Below are 21,627 nucleotides of genomic sequence, written 5' to 3'. Positions count from 1 at the left end.
AGAGAATACTAGGCCACTGAGGCAGGAGTGGGTGGGCAGGTGGGGGGCACCCTCATAGAGGCAGAGGGAGGGAAGAATGGATAGGGGGCTTTTGGAGGGGAAACTGGGAAGGGGGATAACATTTGAGATGTAAATAAAAAAATAAACAATAAAAATGTGAAAAAAGAAAAACAAGAAAAACAAGACAATGTAAAATAATAAATTAAAAATTATAAACATATTAATAATTAAAAATTAAAGCATCTATAGAAGATAGTAGTGACAGGTTGAAAATTATTATTTCAGAAAAAAATGAAATAAGAAACACGTGGTAAAAATAATAATGAATTTATCAGAATTTTATACAGATAAAAAAGGCTCAGAAAGAGTGAATTCACAGAATATGTAACAAAAGAAAGAATAACTATAACCTGAACAAGTTGTAATACAATTAGTGTTTAAGGTCAATCTGCACTCCAATTTTATAGAAAATATACATATCCATACAAAATATTTTAGAATTTTGGGCATAAGAATTGGATCAGGGAATAAGAATGCATACTACTCTTGCATCAGACACAAGTTTGCTTCTCATAACCACATCAGGTGGCTTACAACTGCCAGAAAATCCAACTCCAGGGGATTTAAAGCCTTGGTCATCTGTGAGCACCTGAGACACCCACACATAGACACAAAAAATTATTGTTTAAAATTTAGGTTTATGAGGATATTTTGAATGATGCACTAACTGAAATATTTCAAAAATGATGGGAGTAAAATATTGAAAGAAAGAGAAATTAGTTCTGCTTCTTCATTTATCCAAATCACCATTAAATTGCAGTTGTATATCCAAGGTATTCAAAGGTATTCAAGTGCTCAGAATTCTTACCAAATAAAATCCACATTAAATGCCTAAAACCCTTATCTTAACATCAATTATTAAAAGCAAGAAAATATCCATAGGACTCTAAAAGATTTTTGAGAAATAATTCTGCACACTGAAGGAAAGATGGAAGGGAGGAAAGAAGGAAGGGAGGAAAGAGAAGAGGAGGAACAGAGGGATGGAGGCAGGAAGGGAGGCAGAATAATCTGAAGAAAAAGTGTGATGATGAACCCTTCACAGCTGCCACAGATAATATAAAATACCTTCTTGTAACTCTAACCAAGCAAGTGGAAACCTGTATGGCCAGAACTTCAAGTCTTTGAAGAAAAAAAAAATTGAAGAAGGTATCAGAAGATGGAAAGATCTCCCATGCTCATGGATAGGTAGGATTAACATAGTGAAAATGGCCTTCATACAAAAAGCAATTACAGATTTAATGCAATCCCAATCAAAAATTCCAACAAGATGTTTTTAAAACTTTGAAAGAGTAATATTCAACTATTTATGGAAAAATAAAGCACCCAGGATAGCTAAAACAATCCTGCACAGTAAAACAATTTCTGGAGGAATCAGCATCCCTGATCTTAGAGATGACGCACCTAACCCTTAAGAGACTGGAGGCCCCAAGGAGACTGGAGGCCCCAGGCACTTTAGAGGTCAGGCGGACTGGGGGTTGGGGGAATCCACATGGTGACAGGGAAGTGGGAGGAGGTGTGGGATGTGTATCAATTGGAGGGTGGAATAAAATATGCAGCATAAAAATTAATTTTTAAAAGAAAAGAAAAATATATTAAAATCAAGTAGCATGCTCAAAAAACAAATTACAGTAAAATTCTAAAAATTTTTGAGACAGGTGAAAATGAAAACAGTTTACTGATACTTAAAGAATGAAATAAATGGGCTGCTAGAAAAAAATAGACAACAGAAGTAAAACTACACCTATGGACACTCTACTTTTCAAAAAGAAGCCAAAACTATACTATAGAAAAAAGAAAGCATCTTCAACAAATGGTGCTGGACTAACTGGATCTCTAACCAAGTATTCATTATATTAATCCTATTTGTTCATGAGCATGGGAGATCTTTCCATCTTCTAATATCTTCTTCAATTTTTTGCTGCAAAGACTTGAAGTTCTTGTCTGTCACTTTCTTGGTTAGTATTCTAACTGATATGTATAAGAATGCAAACAGACCCATATCTATCACCCTGGACAAAACAACAATCTACATGGATCAAAAAGTTCAACACAAAACTGGATACACTAAACCTGATAGAAGAGAAAGTAGAGGAGTAACCTTGAACACAATGGAACAAGAGACAGCGCCCTGAACCGAACACCAACAGCTCAAGAATTAAGTTCAACATTAAAAAATGAGACTCCATGAAAATGAAAAGCTTCTCTAAGGAAAAGGACACCATTAAAATGACAAAACAGTAGAATACAGAACACCTGGAAAAGATCAACAACTCTACATCTAATAAGCTGATATACAAAATATGTAAAGTACTCAAGAAACTAGACATCAACAAACCAAATAACTCAATTAAAAATGGTGTACAGATCTAGAGAATTTTCAACAGAGAAATATCTAGTGGCCAAGAAACACTTATGTTCAACATTCTTATCATCAGGAAAATACAAATCAAAATGGCTATGAGATTCAATCTTACACCTGTCATAATATCCAATATTAAACATTAAAGAGACAGCATATGTTGGCAATGATGTCGGACAAGGGGAACACTCCTCTATTGGTGATGGGTGTTCAAACTTGTACAACCACTTTGGAAATCATTTTGGCAGTATCTCAGAAAATTAGGAAGGATGCTACCTCAAGACCCAGCTGTACTACTCCTGGGTATATACCTAAAAGTTCCTCCATTATATCACAAGGACACTTGTTCAACTATATTCATAACAGTTTTATTTGTAATAGTCAGAAACCTTAAACAACCTAGATGTCCCTCAATTTAAGAATGGACAAAGAAAATGTGATACATTTACACAATAGATTATTACTCAGCTATTAAAAACAATGGCATCATGAAATTTGCAGGCAAATAGATGGTACCGAAAATATCAACCAGAATGAGGTAATCCACACCCAGAAAGATAAACATTGTATATACCCACTTCTAAGTGGATAGTAGCCATAAAGTACAGGATAACAATGAGACAAGGCACCAAGACCTAAGACAGTGGAAACTCCCAGGAATCAGTGAGGGTGACCCTGGCTAACACTTCTAGCAATTAGATATATGGTGCCTGAACCAATCATTTCCTATAAACAAAAAAGAATTCCAATGCAGGGATTGGGACACCAACCCAACCACAAAACCGTCGACCCACAATTTCTCCTACCAAGGAGACACTAATGGGTGAAAATAGAGCAGAAATGAAGGAACTGGCCAACCGATGCCTGGCCCGGCATGAGGCCTATGCCATGAAAGAGGAAGAATCTACCCCTGACACTATTAATGATACTATGCAATACTTCTAGAGAGGTGAATAGCATAACTTTCATCTGAGAGGTTTCACCCTGCAATTTATTGAAATAGTTAAAGAAGCCTGCATTCATATATTTGGGAGAACTTGGGCAACTTTCTAGAAATGGGAGACAGAGGATTGAAGAAGCCAGAGAGGTGAAGGAAACTATAAGAAAACACAGAGAACAAACTAATCTGGACTCATAGTATCCCAGAGAGTCTGAACCACCAAACAGAAAGCATACTTGGAACAGACCTACGCCCTCTCTCTGCACATAATGTAACACATGTGCAGCTGGTGATCATGCGGGACTCCTAACAGCAGGAGTAGGAGCTGAGTATGACTCTGTTGTCTCCCTTGGGATGCCTTTCCCCAAACTGGGCTGCCATGACTAGCCACAATAAGAGATGTGCCTAGTCCTACTACAACTTGATATGCCAAGGTAAGAATAGATGTTATTGGAGATGAAGAGAAGGTGCATATGCGCAAAATACATTGCCCAAACTCCCAAAAACTAGTGTAAACTGATATCGGAATAAGAAGTATTTCACCACCTAAAAGCCTGGGCACTGTTTAACCTTTATTAACACTATCCTTTATTCTAGTCCTTTCAAATTTATCAGTGATTTCTGTTGACCTTTCACTGTTAGTCTTTCTATAATGACCTCACTTTCAATTCTCAGAAGCTCATATTAGCTTCCTTCAGAACGTCTTGCTTCTCATTTCCTTTTCTTCTCCCTCTCTGGTCTCTCTTATGCCCTACTTTCTTTTGTACATGCCTAGTGTCAAACTATTTCATTTTTGTGTTGCAGCAACCATGGTGATGTCACAGGTCTCATTTGGCACACCTCATTTCCTAGCACTGAAACCTTTGTGGCTTTCTAGTACCTTCTACTGTCTTAGCTTCCAATACCCTAAGGGCCAACCAATGCATTTATTGTGCCACACAACTAGCCTTTTGCAATTCTGAACATTTCTTACTTAGCTAACATTCCATGGTCAGCACCATAATCAAGTTCTCAACAATATCCTTGATTCTCCACCCACAGAGAGACTCTTGAATCATCAAAGCCATTTTCTAGGACCACAACTCAATTAAATATAATTTAGCCTGATTCTCCCACACTCAAGCAGACTAAAATTGCCTGTAGGTGGGAAGAGCTATATTGACAAATGCTACTTTGAATGATCTCTAAATACACACAAATATACTTCAATCCTGTACAAATGGATATTACCACTTCTCTCTATAAAATTTCAAGTTTTCCCATTTCTAAACCATATGGAATGCTCTCTTATGCATTATATCAACGGATGAGTTGTTTTTCTTCCTATTTCACTATAAAATTTTGAAAGAATCAGAAGAAAAAATTCCAGAATCTCCTATAGTTGAGTTTACCATCTCTTCACCATCTGCACCCACGTTAAGTACCTTCCCACATGTTACTATAGTCACCCATCTGTGTCTACATGAAGCCAATATCTTCAAGTACATAGCGAACTTTATTGCTTCCATTTGTTCCAAGAAGTATCTCCTATGAGCCTCCTTCTCTCTTACTGTTATTTTATGATTTATTATTTCTTTTTAATTATTTCCTTCAATGTAGAAAGGCAATTTATATCTTGTTTCGAAAGGTTAATATTCAGTCATTCCACGGTCCGTGGAATAATATCAAAAATACTTCATTGATTGATTTGTGTTGATTTATTACAAGTAACAGAAAGATAGTCATCCCCACTTCCATTTTATCTTATTACTTACAGACCACACCACCTAATTTTATCCCTACATTACTGTAATAGTTTTAATGATCAACTTGATGAGAATTAAACAGCAATATACAATCACTTGGAAAGGAATCTCAAGGAAAGATTGTCTAGATCAGCTTAGCCTATCCAGCATATCTTTAGGGAGGCAATATATTATCTTGGTTCCTTAATTTACATAAGAAGTCCTGCTCACAGTCAGTGGCAACATTCTTTGGTCAGCAGATCCTGGATTGTGAGAGAATGCAAGCTGGATTCATGAATGAATTAATTCATTATTCTCTTCTCTTTACTATGAGTAATATGATAAGGTGGCTAAATTTTCTGCAACCTTGATTTTATCCCAAAAAGTGGACTATAATCTGGAATTGTCAACCAGACAATTCCCCTTTCTCTCTCAGATTTTTCAGATTATTTCATCACAGCAATGGGAAAAAAATAGACACTAAAGATTCCTTTTCAGTCATCTGTTTTTGTTAACATTAAGGACTTTGTTTCAATATTCAGTCTTTGATTTGTTTTCCTTTGCTTTTCATATGTCATTTCTCTTTGTGGCATTTTTAAAAATCTCTTAAGTTTTACACAGTTTTGCAGCTGTATCTGTAGTGTAGATTCATTTCCATAAATACATCTTTGTTCCATACACTTGTGTCTGTGTGGATAATTAGAAGCACCATTACTAGGAATTTCTGTGCTTGCCTTCTGAACTCATTTAACATTTAATCTGCTTCTTAGAACGAATGACAAGTCATATGTTAATTTTCCAAACCTAATACGTGATTATTTTATTTAACCAAGCTATTGTTTCTGGAAAGCCTTTTAGATTTCTTTATCATGATTACTGATTCATATTATTTCTTAGAAATTCAGTCGCCACAGAGCATCTAGTGGATCACCTTTCTTTAGGTGACCTTCATTCAGTAAAGTCCTGTTTCTCTACCTCTTCCAGAAACACAAGTGAAAACAAAAACAAACAAACAAACAATAGAACTAACAATGATCCTTTGAATACAGTAGTTTAATTTTGTCTTGAGTTGGTTTCTTTTTTTTAATTTCATTTCTCATTATTGTGTGGTCCTGATAAACAAGAACACATATACTGCAGCCTATCCAAGAAAGGCAATGGACAGCTTTTTGGAGTCAAGTCTTTCTACCGTCAGTGGATTCCAGGGATCAGATTCTGGGCATCAGGCTTTTGATGTAAGTCATTTGGTCACTGAGGCTTGTCTCTAGCCCATACTTCATTTACATATTAAGTGTTTGTTTCCCTTTTTGTTTTTGATAAAGACAGCAGGCAGCAGGCAAGATCCACACAATGATATACAAGACTTGTGGAAATAATCCCAATTTTCTCTTGTAAATCACTTTTGAAGTATCAGGTTATAAGTATTCTCCTTTGTCTTATCTCCAACATACTATGCTCTCTTCTCTGTATGTCTTAATGTAGACCTTGTCTCTGTCTCTGAAAATTTTACACTATTTAAACTAGCTATCAGCATTGAATACATCTTCACTACTTTAAATCTGTGTTAATATTCCATCTTCCCAGAACACTTATTTTGAGCAACTTAACAGTTTTGCCTTGTATGTAGTCTTGAATTTCCAACTAACACAATATGATTCTATTATCAACAATGATTATTATTTATGTCTATTTGACTTACTAGCACTCCTCAGTACAGGTATGTGCTAGCCTTTGATAGAATCTCAATAAACACTGAGTGGGTGTTACATAGAATATAAAAGAGTGAAAGTATCTTTATTAGGCAAAAGAAAACTATGGTTCAATTCAATAAGGGTCCACAAAAGGCAAATAATATTATAAACTGTCAAACAATATAAATGGTATAGCAAGAAGGTATAAATCACATATCTCTTTAAAAAGATTCTATTTATAATTAGAGTACAAACACTGTCAGGTTAGAAAATCATTTTTCAACTTCTGTTATGACAGTATTTGGTAATGGTAACCACCATTCATTTTCATATTAACTTTCTTTTTTTCTTTTATTTTATTAGATATTTACTTTATTTACATTTCAAATATTATCCCCTTTCCTAGTTTCCCCTCCGAAAATCCTCTAATTCCCCCCACCTTCCCCAGCTCACCAACCAACCCACTCCCATTCCTGGTTCTGGCATACCCCTATACTGGGCCATAGAGCCTTCACCAAACCAAGGCCCACTTCTCCCATCGAAGACCAACTAGGCCATTCTCTGCTACAAATATAGCTAGAGCCACAAGTTCCACCATGAGTTTTCTTTGATTGGTGGTATAGTTCTAAGGAGCTATGAGGGTACTGGTTAGTTCATATTGATGTCACTTTTATGGGACTCCATTCACCTTCAGCTCCCTGGGTATTTCTCTGGATCCTTCATTGGGGACCTTGTGCTCCATCCAATGGATGACTGTGAGCATCCACAGTATTTTCCAAGCACTGGCAGAACCTCTCAGCAGACAGCTATATCAGGCTTCTGTTAGCAAGCTCTTGTTCCATAATAGTGTCTGGGTCAGGCATGGTGATTCCACCAAAGTTTCTTTTACTGTTGAGAAGTTTATGCTATCCTTGTTTTTTTGTTATTCTAGATGAATTTGCAAATTGCCCTTTCTAACTCTGTGAAGAATTGAGTTGGAATTTTGATGGGGATTGTATTGAATCTGTAGATTGCTTTCAGCAAGATAGCCATTTTCACTATATTAATCCTGCCAATCCATGAGCAAGGGAGATCTTTCCATCTTCTGAGATCTTCTTCCATTTCTTTCTTCAGAGTCCTGAAGTTCTTATCATACAGATCTTTCACATCCTTACTTAGGATCACACCAAGGTATTTTATATCATTTGTGACTATTGTGGAGGGTATTGTTTCCCTAATTTCTTTCTCAGCCTGTTTATCCTTTGTGTAGAGAAAGGACACTGATTTTTTTCGAGTTAATTTTATATCCAGCTACTTCACTGAAGCTGTTTATCAGGTTTAGGAGTTCTCTGGTGGAATTTTTAGGGTCACTTATATATACTATCATATCATCTGGAAATAGTGATATTTTGACTTCTTCCTTTCCAATTTGTATCCCCTTGACCTCCTTTTGTTGTTTAATTGCTCTGGCTAGGACTTTAAGTACTATATTGAATAGGTAGGGAGAAAGTGGGCAGCCTTGTCTAGTCCCTGACTTTAGTGGGATTGCTTCAAGTTTCTAACCATCTAGTTTGATGTTGGCTACTGGTTTGCTGTATATTGGTTTTATTATGTTTAGGTATGGGCCTTGAATTCCTGATCTTTCCAAGACTTTGATCATGTATGGGTGTTGGATTTTTGTCGATGCTTTCTCCGTATCTAATAAGATGATCATGTGTATTTTTTTTTCTTTGAGTTTGTTTATATACTGGATTACATTGATGGATTTCCGTATATTAAACAATCCCTGCATCCCTGGTGTTTTAGACCATACTGTGAGAAAGTAAGCCTTTCACAGCTTCCCACCCTAACAAGCCAAGTGGCCTTGTGCTAAGAAGCCGGTCATCACCCCCTCCTCCCTATTCCCTTCCTAGCAACTGAGGCTGTAAAAAGCTGAATTATAGTCTCTTCTTCCTTATCTCTTCCTGACTCCCAACTTCTAAGGACATGGGTTATTTGCTGAGCCCAGCCTGACACCTGGGACTGTTAAGGAGGGATTTACATTCTGGAGATAGGACTCGAGTGCCTCCCACCTGCAGTCTGAATTGGGCCTTCATGTCCCCAGATGCCCACTTCTTTGTTCTTTGCTAACTCCCCCTCAACCCCTCCCTATTTCCCCTTCGATGTGTGCTTAAAACCTGGCATTTCAGCCTAATAAACTGAGACCTTGACAACTCTTTGCTTGGTCTCGCTTCTCTTTCTCGCTCATTTCTTTTACAGATTGGCGGTCCCCCTCACACCCACGAATAACTGGGTTCTGCTGGACAGGACACCCTGGGATGAAGCCTACTTGATCATGACAGATGAACTTTTTGATGTGTTCTTGGATTCCATTAGCAAGAATTTTATTGAGTATTTTTGCATTGATATTTATAAGGGAAATTGGTCTGAAGTTCTCTTTCTTTATTGGGTTTTTGTATGGTTTAGGTATCAGAGTAATTGTGGCTCCATAGAATGAATTGAGTAGAGTACATTCTGCTTCTATGTTGTGGAATAGTTTGAGGAGAATTGGAATTAGGTTGTCTTTGAAGGTCTGATAGAACTCTGCACTAAACCCATCTGGTCCTGGGCTTTTTTTTTTTTTTTGGTTGGGAGACTATTAATGACTGCTTCTATTTCTTTAGGGGATATAGGACTGTTTAGATCGTTAACTTGATCCTGATTTAACTTTGGTACCTGGTATTTGTCTAGAAATTGGTACATTTCGTCCAGGTTTTCCAGTTTTGTTGAGGATAGCCTTTTGTAGAAGGATGTGATGGTGTTTTGGATTTCTTCAGGATCTGTTGTTATGTCTCCCTTTTCATTTCTGATTTTGTTAATTAGGATGTTGTCCTTGTGCCCTCTAGTCCGTCTAGCTAAGGGTTTATCTATCTTGTTTAGATTGTTAATCTGTTCTGGATTTAACATTGGTACCTGCTATCTGTATAGAAAATTGTCCATTTCATCCAGGTTTTCCAGTTTTGTTGAGTATAGCCTTTGTTGTAGGATCTGATGCTGCTTTGGATTTCCTCAGGTTCTATTGTTATGTCTCCTTTTGCATTTCTGATTTTGTTAATTAGGATACTGTCCCTGTGCCCTCTAGTGAGTCTGGCTAAGGTTTTATCTATCTTGCTTATTTTTTCAAAGAACCATCTCCTAGTTTGGTTGATTCTTTGTATAATTCTTTTTGTTTCTACTTGGTTGGTTTCAGCTCTGAGTTTGATTAATTCCTGCAGTACACTCTTCTTGGGTTAATTTTCTTCCTTTTGTTCTAGAGCTTTTAGGTGTGCTGTCAAGCTGCTAGTGTGTGCTTTGTCAAGTTGGTTTTTTTTTTTTTTTTTTTTTTTTTTTTTTTTTTTTTTTTTGGTGGCAGCACTCAGAGCTATGAGTTTTCCTCTTAGGAATGCTTTCATTGTGTCCTATAAGTTTGGGTATGTCGTGGCTTCATTTTCATGAAACTCTAAAAAGCCTTTAATTTCTTTCTTTATTTCTTCCTTGACCAAGGTGTCATTGAGTAGAGTGTTGTTCAGCTTCCATGGCAACATTTTCTTTCTATAATTTATGTTGTTATTGAAGATCAGCTTTAGTCCATGGTGATCTGATAGGATGCATGAGATAATTTCAATATTTTTGTATATGTTGAGGCTTATTTTGTGACTGATTATATGCTCAATTTTGGAGAAGGTAGCATGAGTTGCTGAGAAAAAGGTATGTCCTTTTGTTTTAGGATAAAATGTTCTGTAGATATCTATTAAATCCATTTGTTTCATAAATTCTGTTTCTGTTTCCAGGATCTGTCCATTGATGAGAGTGGAGTGTTAAAGTCTCCCACTATAACTGTGTGAGGTGCAATGTGTGCTTTGAGCTTTACTACAGTTTCTTTAATGAATGTGGCTGCCCTTGCATTTGGAGCATAGATATTCAGAATTGAGAGTTCATCTTGGAAGATTTTATCTTTGATGAGTATGAAGTGCCCCCCCCCATTTTTTTTTTGATAACTTTGGGTTGGAAGTCGATTTTACTCAATATCAGAATGGCCACTCCAGCTTGTTTCTTCAGACTGTTTGTTTGTAAAATTGTTTCTAGCCTTTTACTCTGAGGTAGTGTCTGTCTTTGTCCCTGTGGTGGGTTTCCTGTATGCAGCAAAATGTTGGGTCCTGTTTATGTAGCCAGTCTGTGAGTCTATGACTTTTTATTGGGGAATTGAATCCATTGATGTTAAGAGAAATGAAAGAAGAGTAATTGTTGCTTCCTGTTATTTTTGTTTTTAAAGTTGGGATTCTGTTCTTGTAGCTGTCTTCTTTTAGGTTTGTTGAAGGATTACTTTCTTGCTTTTCATTTCCCGCCCCCCTGTGTTGGAGTTTTCCCTTTATTATACTTTGAAAGGCTAGATTCCTGAAACGTTATTTTGTGAATTTTGTTTTGTCATGGAATACCTTGGTTTCTCCATCTATGTTAATTGAGAATTTTTCTGGATATACTAGCCTGGATTGGCATTTGTGTTCTCTTAGTGTCTGTATAACATCTGTCCAAAAATTTCTGGCTTTCTTAGTCTCTGGTGAGAACTCTGTAGTCATTCCAATAGTCCTTCCTTTATATGTTACTTGACCTTTTTCCCTTACTGCTTTTAATATTCTGTCTTTAGTTAGTGCATTTGTTGTTCTGATTATTATGTGTCTTTTCTGGTCCAGTCTATTTGGAGTTCTGTAGGCTTCCTCTATGTTCATGGGCATCTCTTTCTTTAGGTATGGGAAATTTTCTTCTATAATTTTGTTGAACATATTTGCTGGCCCTTTAAGCTGATAATCTTCATTCTCATCTACTCCTATTATCTATATGTTTGGCCTTCTCATTGTGTTCTGGATTTCCTGAATGTTTTGAGTTAGGATCTTTTTGTATTTTGCATTTTCTTTGATTGTTGTGTCCACGTTGTCTATGGAATCGTCTGCATCTGAGATTCCCTCTTCCATGTCTTGTATTCCCTTGCGGATGCTAGCATCTATGGTTCCTGATTTCTTTCCTAGGCTTTCTATCTCCAGTGTTGTCTCCCTTTGTTTGTTTGTTTGTTTGTTTGTTTGTACTTTCCTTTTTAGATCTTGGATGGTTTTATTCCACTCCATCACCTATTTGGTTGTGTTTTTCTTTAATTTTTTAAGGGATTTTTGTGTTTTCTCTTTAATGACTTCTACCTGTTTAGCAGTGTTTTCCTGTATTTCCTTCTTAAAGTCCTCCATCATCATCATGAGAAATGACTTTAGTTCTATGTCTTGCTTTTCTGGTGTGATAGTGTATCCATAACTTGCTATGATGGGAGAGTTTGGTTCTGATGGGGCCAAGTAACCTTGGTTTCTGTTGCTTCTGTTCTTATACTTGCCTCCTGCCATTTGATTATCTCAAGTGCTTGCTGCCCTTAATATATCTGATTGGAGCCTGTGCTTCCTATAATCAAGACTCATTGATTCATGACTCCTGAGTCCAGCTTTCTCTGTGATCCTGTGATTCCTGGCTCCTGTGAACCTGAGATTCTGTGTGTGTCAGTCTTGCACGTGCTCAAGTGGCCAGGAAGAACGACGCTGCAACAGGATCCTTCTGCACAAGTTTATTGGGAGAGCATTGATTGCATAGGCGAAAGAAGAACAACAACGAACAAGGAAAATGATGCTGCTTATATACCCCTTCATGTGACATGTCAGCTCCTGATTAGCTGCTCACTCATCACCCCACTACTATGCCCCGGGATGGGCAGTGACTTGGCACGAATTTACTCTTGCACCTGCGCACATTACTTATTTACCAGTTAGGCACAGCGGAGGCTCATGATGGCAATTGCTCACGGCTCCCCACATCTCCCCCTTTTTATTTTATTAAAACACAAGCCACTCTTTAATGGATGAAGATAGAGGTCGAATCCCTAGTGTGCAGAAATAGGGGCCATGTACAGGATTAGCTCTTAGGCTCACAGGCTTTTACCCAGAGCAACCCTGACCTGCTCCCATGCTGTTTTTTCCTAGGGGAGGGACATTTGGACACTCAACCCTCATGCAAATTGACTTGTCTTCTAGGAGTGCCCAAACCTCTGAGCGACTCCTATGGGGAGCTTAGCCCAACAATCCATAAGAGTCAACGACCTACTCACTCGTCCCTGTGCAATGAGTCTAGCCTCTAGGAGTGCAAGAGCTGAGTATGGCCTAAGGCGAGCTTTAATTGTTGAGTCTCTCTCATTTTCCACAAAACCGAGGAGTGCAAGAGCAGAGAACACAGATGACAATTAATTCTTAAGCATGGATAGCCAAATTTTAGGGGAGGCCCCTTGTTCAATGGCTGCAAGTGCTTGAGTGATAACTACCTTGTCACGGTTTTGTTTTGTTTTGGGTTCTGAGCTTGCAGACCAACCAAAGCATGGACACAAGCCCACAGCAGATGGAAGCAGCAAACAAAATTACCCCCACCCATTCCTTAAAGTAAGAAAAAGCAGAGGTAAAATTGCCAACAATGATGGATGCTATTCGAGTTCCATTAAGGCTTAAAATCTGGCGTTATATGTAAAGAATTGAGGAAACACCCGAATTCGTCAACGGCATGTGTTTCAGGAACACAGAGCTCTTCAGTTTTCACTAGTGGGAGCACCTCCAGCCACAGGAACATCCATGTCCTCACAGCTCCACCTGCCCTGAATTGCTCTGGTCAGCCTCTCCGGTACCTGCAGCTGTTGTCGATGATCCTGAGGAAACACAAACAGACTCTCTCTCCCAAACCAATTGAGAGCACTCCTCTCTCACCTGATTCAGTGCCTCATTGTCTCTCTGGAGTTCTACAACACTGTCAACACCAGTGGGCAATGATTTCCACACCCTTATGGCAATCTAATTCACCTGCTCAAATACCTGCACTGGATATCCTGTCTGTTGTTGTGCAAATCAACCTTGATCAAGCAGCATATCTCTATCCCATGCAAATTCAGCTTGATCAGTGAAAATAGGACATCCCAGCAAGGAGAATCTAATCTCTCTCCAAATCCCCGAACAGAAGGTCCATCTATATGCGGCTACCTGCCCCTTTAAGAGCTCCATTTGCTGTGCAAATTGAGGCTGCTTTTCAAACAAGTTAAAGTATGGACAGCCAGCAGATAAAGTTTTTCAACATAAAACACAAAACAATAATCATACACCAAAAACAGACAATAGACAGACAGGGAATAAAACTTGGGGTCTCAAAGGGACACAAATATCCAAAGCTAAAAATATCTTTATAGGAGCCAGAGCAGGACGTCTCCCATTTTTATTCTGTCCCTAGGAGAGCTCTAAAATAACTTTTTTTTCTTTTTTTCTTTTATTTTTTACTTATTTTTCTACGTGTGCCTTCTTTTACATTTCTCTCTGTTTCTGATATGCTTCCCTGGTGCTCCTGCAAAAGTCATTGCCCTTCCTTAACAGCTAGCTCACATTTCTTGTCCTGGATAAAGCATCCTTGAGGTACTCACTTATCTACGTGAGGTTCTTAGCCCCAAGGTCGATACACAAGTTTATCTACACTTGCTTTATGATCTTATGTGTCTGCCGAGCTACCCCCAGCAGATACACTCATGTCCAGGGTGATGAAAAATTAAGGCAATAGCATAATATCAAGGCTAAGAAAGAAAGCAAGCAACACAACCCCAGCGACAATTACTGGACCTACTGCGTAAGAAAGCATACCTCTCAGAGACTCACATTAATTTCCTTTTACTTACGGGTACCCCTGTTCCCCAGCTGAAGAGTTCTGAATCCACGCAGTTGAATCCTTCTCAACAGTCTGTGTTGCGGGAACACTTCATTACCACCGTTCCCCAGCTGAAGAGTTCTGAAACCATGCCAGATCTTTCTCAACAGTCTGTTTTACGGGAACCTTTATCAACCACTCCTTCCCTGCGATGCAGTTCTGAATCCTCCCTGTAGCAGGGGGTCTTCACTCGTGCCTGAAGATGTTTCTCGTCCCGGGTTTCGGCACCATTTCTTGCATGCGCTCAACTGGCCAGGAAGAACAACGCTGCAACAGGATCCTTCTGCACAAGTTTATTGGGAGAGCATTGATTGCATAGGCGAAAGAAGAACAACAACAAACAAGGAAAATGATGCTGCTTATATACCCCTCCATGTGACGTGTCAGCTCCTGATTAGCTGCTCACTCATCACCCCACTACTACGCCCCGGGATGGGCAGTGACTTGGCACAAATTTACTCTTGCACCTGCGCACATTACTTGTTTACCAGTTAGGCACAGTGGAGGCTCATGATGGCAATTGCTCATGGCTCCCAACATGTCAGAGTTCTTGGCAGTCAAGCTTCCTCTGAGACTCTGAGATCCTGATGTGACCAAGCTCCTGTTATCCTGGGATCCTGGAATCCAAAGATCCAAGTCAACATGCCTCCATATATCAACATCTTTATTATTTTTCTTGGATAGAATTTAACTTTATAACATAGGCTAGCCTATGACTATGTAGCCCAGAATGACAGTGGCAATTCTCTGTTTCCATACTTCTGTGATTTCAGAGATAAATCATGATGACCAGATTTTCCTCCCCCTCATATTTTATTCTGTTTAAAGAGAATTGTCATACTTTAGTCTACTTTATAAATTAAAAATTATTCTCAGTATCATTTTATTTACTCCCTTTATTTAAAATCTCATCCCTCTGAAGAAAGATATTTTTGAATTTGTCTTCTATATAGTCAGCTCGGTAGAAAGAGAATTTTCAGTAGTAATATGCCAAATAAAGGAATTATTTATTATTTTGTATGATTGAGCCAACTTTGAATTCTTAAGTTATTTCAGTCCATGTCCATGAAGAATTATTTTGATAATATTCTGCCTAGTAGTATTCCTTAAATATATCTTCATCCATTTCCTCATGATTTGGGGCTCTATAGCTTAATCCAATTTATTTTTATTATCTAAATTTTATATTATATTAATGTTTGACAATGTTTTTAAAAGGAGTTTGAATTCCTGGTTCATTTTGTGAACCAGGGTCCTGATTTCTATGAGGAAAATTAGTCATTTAATGATTTAGATTTAGGGCCACTCATTCCAAACTTCTTAGCACCATTAAGGTCATACTTACAGGAAGATATTATTTTCAGTGCATAATACAATAAAATTATATACTAAAAATTTTAAACTTTAGCAAATTATATGAAGTTAAGTATCTTTATTTTAACAAATATTAATTCTATTTTTGCCTGGTAATAACAAAATGAATCAGTTACACTCAATCAAGTACATGCCTGGTAGAAATTGTGCTCAAGGATCTAACCACAACCACTCTGAGAGGATATTTGAGAGGATAGGGACTCCACTAGAGAGATGACTCTATGGTTAAGAGTAGTAACTGTGTTTATGGACAACAGGAGTTCTGTTCCCAGCTGACATCTGACAGTCCACAGCCCCCTCAAACTTCAACTACAGGTGATCTGAAGACCTCTTAAGGCCCTTGAAGGCACCACCACCACATGAGCATACATGCAAGCATAACGGTAAAAAAACAAATATGAAAAGAAAAAAGATTTGGTGAGAAGATGTCTTTTCTGCTGGTGGGCAGACTAAATTACTGTGATTAGCCAGTTACTTAGTGGCATCATTGAAGGCACATGTAATATAGATTATAGTATATATTAAGAAGTGGATATTTCATATACACCTTCCTATATGGAAATGCACTTGAGCATACACCAACATTTGCTAAGAAGATACCAGAGTCTGCTCTCTAGGATAGCATAGGATGACTTAATGTTATTTCATGTTTTCCACATCATTTATCTCAGAAACTAAAATCATTTTGAACAAAATCTGGAAAGATACATTTTAGTATTTATTTTATTTCTTATGTGTGTTTATCTGTGTGCTTCTGTATGAATGTGTGCATACATGTGTTCATGTACTTGAGGGGTCAAAACAGGAAATCCTGTCATCTGGAGCTAGAATTACTCAGGTTGTGAGTCACAACATATGGCTGTTGGATCCAAATGCAAGTCCCTTGTATAGGCAGCAGGAGCTTTTAGTTTCTGAGCCATCATTCTACCCCTCAGACATACAATTTATTACCATCAACAGTTGCATGAAGAACATAGAAATTAGTAAGCCAAGAATGTTTCTGTATGACTGTGCATTTCTATTTCAATGACAGTTGTACATGTATATTTGCCTAAGTGCATATGTATCTATGTATGACAAAAACAGAAGGCTCCTTTCTTGTATGCTAGCCCTTGACACTAGGTTAAGGAATTAGGCTTAAAGTCATTGGCTACACCAGTTGGAATGAACTTGTGTCTTTGGAATGTTTTTCACACAAGTATAAAGTGACAGATTATATATGAGTTTCCTTATTGTTGGGGTGACCTTCCCTTATACTGTATGGGGGTATGACCCTATATTTTAAGTTGTTGATTGCTGTTCTAGCAGAGAGCTAAGTGCTAGCAGGATTTCAGTTTTGTCATTGGCCCATCACTGGTTTTCTACTTGGAAATGCTTGTCCTTCCTCATCTGCTCAAAATATGAAGGTCAGGCAGCCCTCAATGCCTAAAGGCAACCTGAGTGGTAGCTTAGTGATTGAGTGGTCTTGCTACTGATTGGCTAAAACTGGAATGCAGATTTTTGTGTAATAAGAGCTGGCACCCTAAAGATGGGGGCAGGAAGTATTGAGGTGCAACTTCCAGTCAGAGAGAGAGAGAGAGAGAGAGAGAGGGAGAGGGAGAGGGAGAGGGAGAGGCAGAGGGAGAGGGAGAGAAAGAGATGTTACTTACTGGTTTGCTTCCCCTGGCTTGCTCAGCTTTCTTTACTTTTTAAAAATTTATTCATTTCTTACACTTCATATTTTATACCCCCCCATCTACTCTCCAATTGTTCCACATCCCATACCTCCTCCCCAACCTCCTGGCTCCATGTGGATGTCCCCATCCCCCACTCCACCTGACCTCTAAACTCCTTGGAGCCTCCAGTCTCTTCACGGTTAAGTGCATGATCTCTGAATGAACACAGATCAGGTAGTCCTCTACTGTACTGTGTTCGGGGCCTCATATCAGCTGGTGTATGCTGCCTGTTTGGTGGTCTAATGTTTGAGAGATCTCGTGAGTCCAGATTAATTGAGACTGCTGGTCTTCCTACAGAGCAGTTCTCTCCTCAGCTTCTTTCAGCCTTCTCTAATTCAACTACAAGTGTCAGCTGCTTCTGTCCATTTGTTGGGTTCAAATGTCTGCATCTGACTCTTTCAGCTACTTGTTGTTTCAGAGGTCTGGCATGACAAGTTCCTTTTTGTGAGCTCTCCATAGCCTCACTAATAGTGTCAGGCCTTGGGACCTCTCCGTCAGCTAGATCCCACATTGGGCCTGTCCCTGGACCATCTTTTCCTCAGGCTCCTCTCAATTTCCATCCCTTTAATTCTTTCAGATAGGAACAATTATGGGTCAGAGTTGTGATTGTGGAATGGCCCCCCTCTCCCTCACTTGATGTCCTGTCTTCCTGCTGGAGGTGGATACCGTATGTTTCCTCTCCCTCCTGTCAGGCATGCTCAGGGATGGCACCACTCACAAGCAGACCTCCCCACTTGATCACTAATTGAGAAAATGCCTTACAGCTGGATCTCATGATGGCATTTCTCACCTGAAGCTCCTTTCTCTGTGATAACTCCAGCTTGTGTCAAGTTGACACACAAAACCAGCCAATACATCAGGGAAAAGAGAAGACACAGGGGAAGGGAAGTGGGCAGTCAGGATGGCTGAGAAGTGAAGGAAAGATAGCTAGCTGAGAGACTGCCCCAGCAAAAGCCAACATCTATAAACTATATAGAAGTAGTCATGAATAATTAAACTGCAAGCAGGAGCCATGAAAGCCTGGCAATACCTTATACATATTGTCCTTACATCACGGCATTGAGCTCTAGAAGACAAATTTGTAGAGTCACATATTTTGTGTTTCTTAGTGCCTTACACAGTTTAAGTTCAAAAGTGAGGAAGGGCTAGTGACATGTGCCAAATTGGCCAAGATGTAATTCTAGCCTCAGGTGGCAGAGGCAGTGTTTTCAGAGCAAGCTGGCTAATGAGACTAGCCGAAGTATATTTGGGTTTGACTGAGTGAACTTGTCTCATTGAATAAGATGCAGAATGAGTAGTGGGAAATTCTGGATGTCAACCTCAGGCCTCTATATGCTCAAACTCAGAAGAACGTAAGCATCGACTCATGTGTTAGCCTTACAGATGCAAATAAAATGCATATATGCATAACACCACTCCACTAACATGGCAAAAAAGAATATGGAAGGTTAGGAAATTGGTTATATAATGACTGTAACATAAAGGCAGAGAAATTCACTTTTCTGTTTGGGAATTCAAATTAATTTCCAAACGGAAAATGGTCTTTATTTATGAATGTTTAAAATGTGTCACTAAAGATACTAGATGAATTAATAAAGAGAATCCAAAATCATGCTGACAAGAATCTATTTTCCATGTATAAGATTACATAGTAAAACACACAGGGCTCTCAATTATAGGTACTATAATGCCTGCAGCAAAAAGAAATTGTTTGACCCTCCTGGCATACCAAAGACAGAGATTTATGATATCATACAACTGAAAGATAATTCAGTTTCTTTGTGCAAAATAGTTGTAATCAAATGAGGATTCAAAATAATATATCAAATTATAAAATTAATATGATAATTTTTAATAATCTTGAGATTTATATATTCTGGAGATACCAAAAATCTCTTAAAAACCCAAAGTAATGAAAAGTTTTATATTTCCCACATGAACCACCAGTCTGTCCAGTCAGCTCCCTGAACCTCAACATTTCATTTCTGCATCAATATGAATTCACTGCTGTTTCTTTTACCATCAAACTAATGAAAGAAGCCAGGAGTGGACACTAAAGTCTGTCCTATTTCATATATTACATGACTTTGGACCAAAGTCCTGACCACTTCTAAGAAGGGAAGAAAATCACAGATAAACCTAATTCTCAGTCATAACTTGCAGAAGAAATTTTGCAATGTAGGACAGTATTTACTGTAGACATAATTCAGGTACTCTTGGTTCTTCTTTAAATTTTCTTGTAAGAAAATATTGTGATGGTGTAAACATATTTCATTAACTCTTTTCTCTTTCTTCTTTCCTTCTTTCCTTCTTTCTTTCTTTCTTTCTTTCCTTCCTTCCTTCCTTCCTTCCTTCCTTCATTCCTCTCTCTCTCTCTCTCTCTCTCTCTCTCTCTCTCTCTCTCTCTCTCTCTTTCTTTTTTAAAAAGATGAACACCTGAATGTCCTGAGGGGAACAAAAAACTAATTTATTTTAGACAACCATCTAAAGTATTAGAAATTCTAAATTCTTTCATGCTGCCTTTGACTTTGCTGAACAACCTTGGAGTCATACATTTCAAATCTTACCTAGTTTCTTAACTCTGTTTTCACTCATTACTGTTCTATGTGACTAATGCTTTAAAAAATAAGCTATTAGGTATCTGAGCCTGAGTATATTATCTTGCATCGCTTCTCCAAGTGTATTTACTCTCACTACATGGAAAGCAAAATCATAGATTCAAAATTCAAAATTATGTAATGATAATTTTCTAAGTCCTATTAAAAATGTAATCTACAGTTGAGTGAAGAAACTGAATACCCGAAAGAGGTGAGAAACACCAGCAGTCTTGGGCCTGAAGCTGTAGAGTGCCTATGTACAGAAAACCAAGGGTCTTCTCGTCTTATTATTATATTTCAGCCTCTTCACTGAAAGGTCAATTTCACTGATTAAAAATAAGAGACAGTTGAACCCTCCTTTAGCCATTCATGCTAGTCCCTAATTAAGGAACAATTGATTATGCTACTTTTGCACGGTCAGGATACTGCAGCAGTTTAACTTTAGTCACTGGGCAGGCAGTGCCTCTAATACTTATTACGCTAGAGATGATGTTTTTGGTAAACAGGCGGGGTTTTTGTTTTCTGAGTTCCTTTTATTTATTTATTTTTTTATCTTTCCTTAAGGTATTCCTGTGTTGGATTAACAGAGTAGTTTTATGTTTCTTTATTGTGTGATTGTGGCCTATAGCCTGATTAACTAAGAATGGTTATCTGAGTTGTTATACATGTATGTTTGGAGAATTAAGATTCTTGTTACTCATATGACCCTTCCTGAGGAAGTCTTTGTCAAAACCAAGCACAGAAGTCCTTAACTATATTCAAGACAGGGAGAATCAATTCGTAGGAGCAGGTAGAAGGAGATTCCCTGGCATGCAGGTAGGGCACTCATAGGAAATAGGCATTAGCAGGAACATGTCAAAGGATTTGTACAAGACTCTTTGTGAGCACAAGGTCCTCAAAGGAGGAGTGAGAAAAAACCCAAGGAGCTGAATGGGTTTGCAGCCACATAGGAAGAACAACAATATCAATCAATAATTACCCCCAGAGCTCCCAGGGACTAAACCACCAACCAAAGAGTACACATGGAGGGATACATGGCTGCAGCTGCATATGTAGCAGAGGGTGGCCTTGTCAGACATCAATTGGAGGAGAGGCTCTGGGACCTGTGAAGACTCCATGCCCCAGAGAAGGGGAATACCATGACAGGGAAGTGAGAATGGGTAGGTTGGTTAGCAGGGGGAGGGGATAGGGAGGCTTGCGTGTGTGTCTGTGTGTGTGTGGGGGGGGGGGGGGAACCAGGGAAGGAGATAACATTTGAAATGTGAATAAAGAAAATACCTAATTAAAAAAATGTGTACATGGAACAGGCACTTGGTTTGGGTGACCATGCTTCTGAAAAATAATGGTGTTAGAAAATGTAGCTTGCTAGTGTATACTCTCTCTAGTTTCTTTTTGGAAGGACTCAGAGCTAT

At 38.4% G+C, this 21,627-nt stretch overlaps 1 protein-coding gene across 1 annotated transcript; it reads right to left on the bottom strand.

The window, feature by feature from the left end:
• Nucleotides 1–20,468: 20,468 nt before the first annotated feature.
• Nucleotides 20,469–20,802, bottom strand: Gm20594 (predicted gene, 20594). Its single transcript, NM_001190732.1, has one exon. It carries the CDS (start codon nucleotides 20,580–20,582, stop codon nucleotides 20,469–20,471), a length of 114 nt encoding a protein of 37 aa, NP_001177661.1. The 5' UTR covers nucleotides 20,583–20,802.
• Nucleotides 20,803–21,627: the final 825 nt, after the last annotated feature.

Source organism: Mus musculus, chromosome 6 (genome assembly GCF_000001635.26).
Source record: "Mus musculus strain C57BL/6J chromosome 6, GRCm38.p6 C57BL/6J".
Lineage (NCBI taxonomy): Eukaryota > Metazoa > Chordata > Mammalia > Rodentia > Muridae > Mus > Mus musculus.
This window is presented reverse-complemented; position numbering and strand designations above follow the sequence as displayed.

Coding starts and splice junctions, on each gene's coding strand:
- Gm20594 (NM_001190732.1), bottom strand. CDS start 20,582: ATGGCTAAAGGAGGGTTCAACTGTCTCTTATTTTTAATCAGTGAAATT.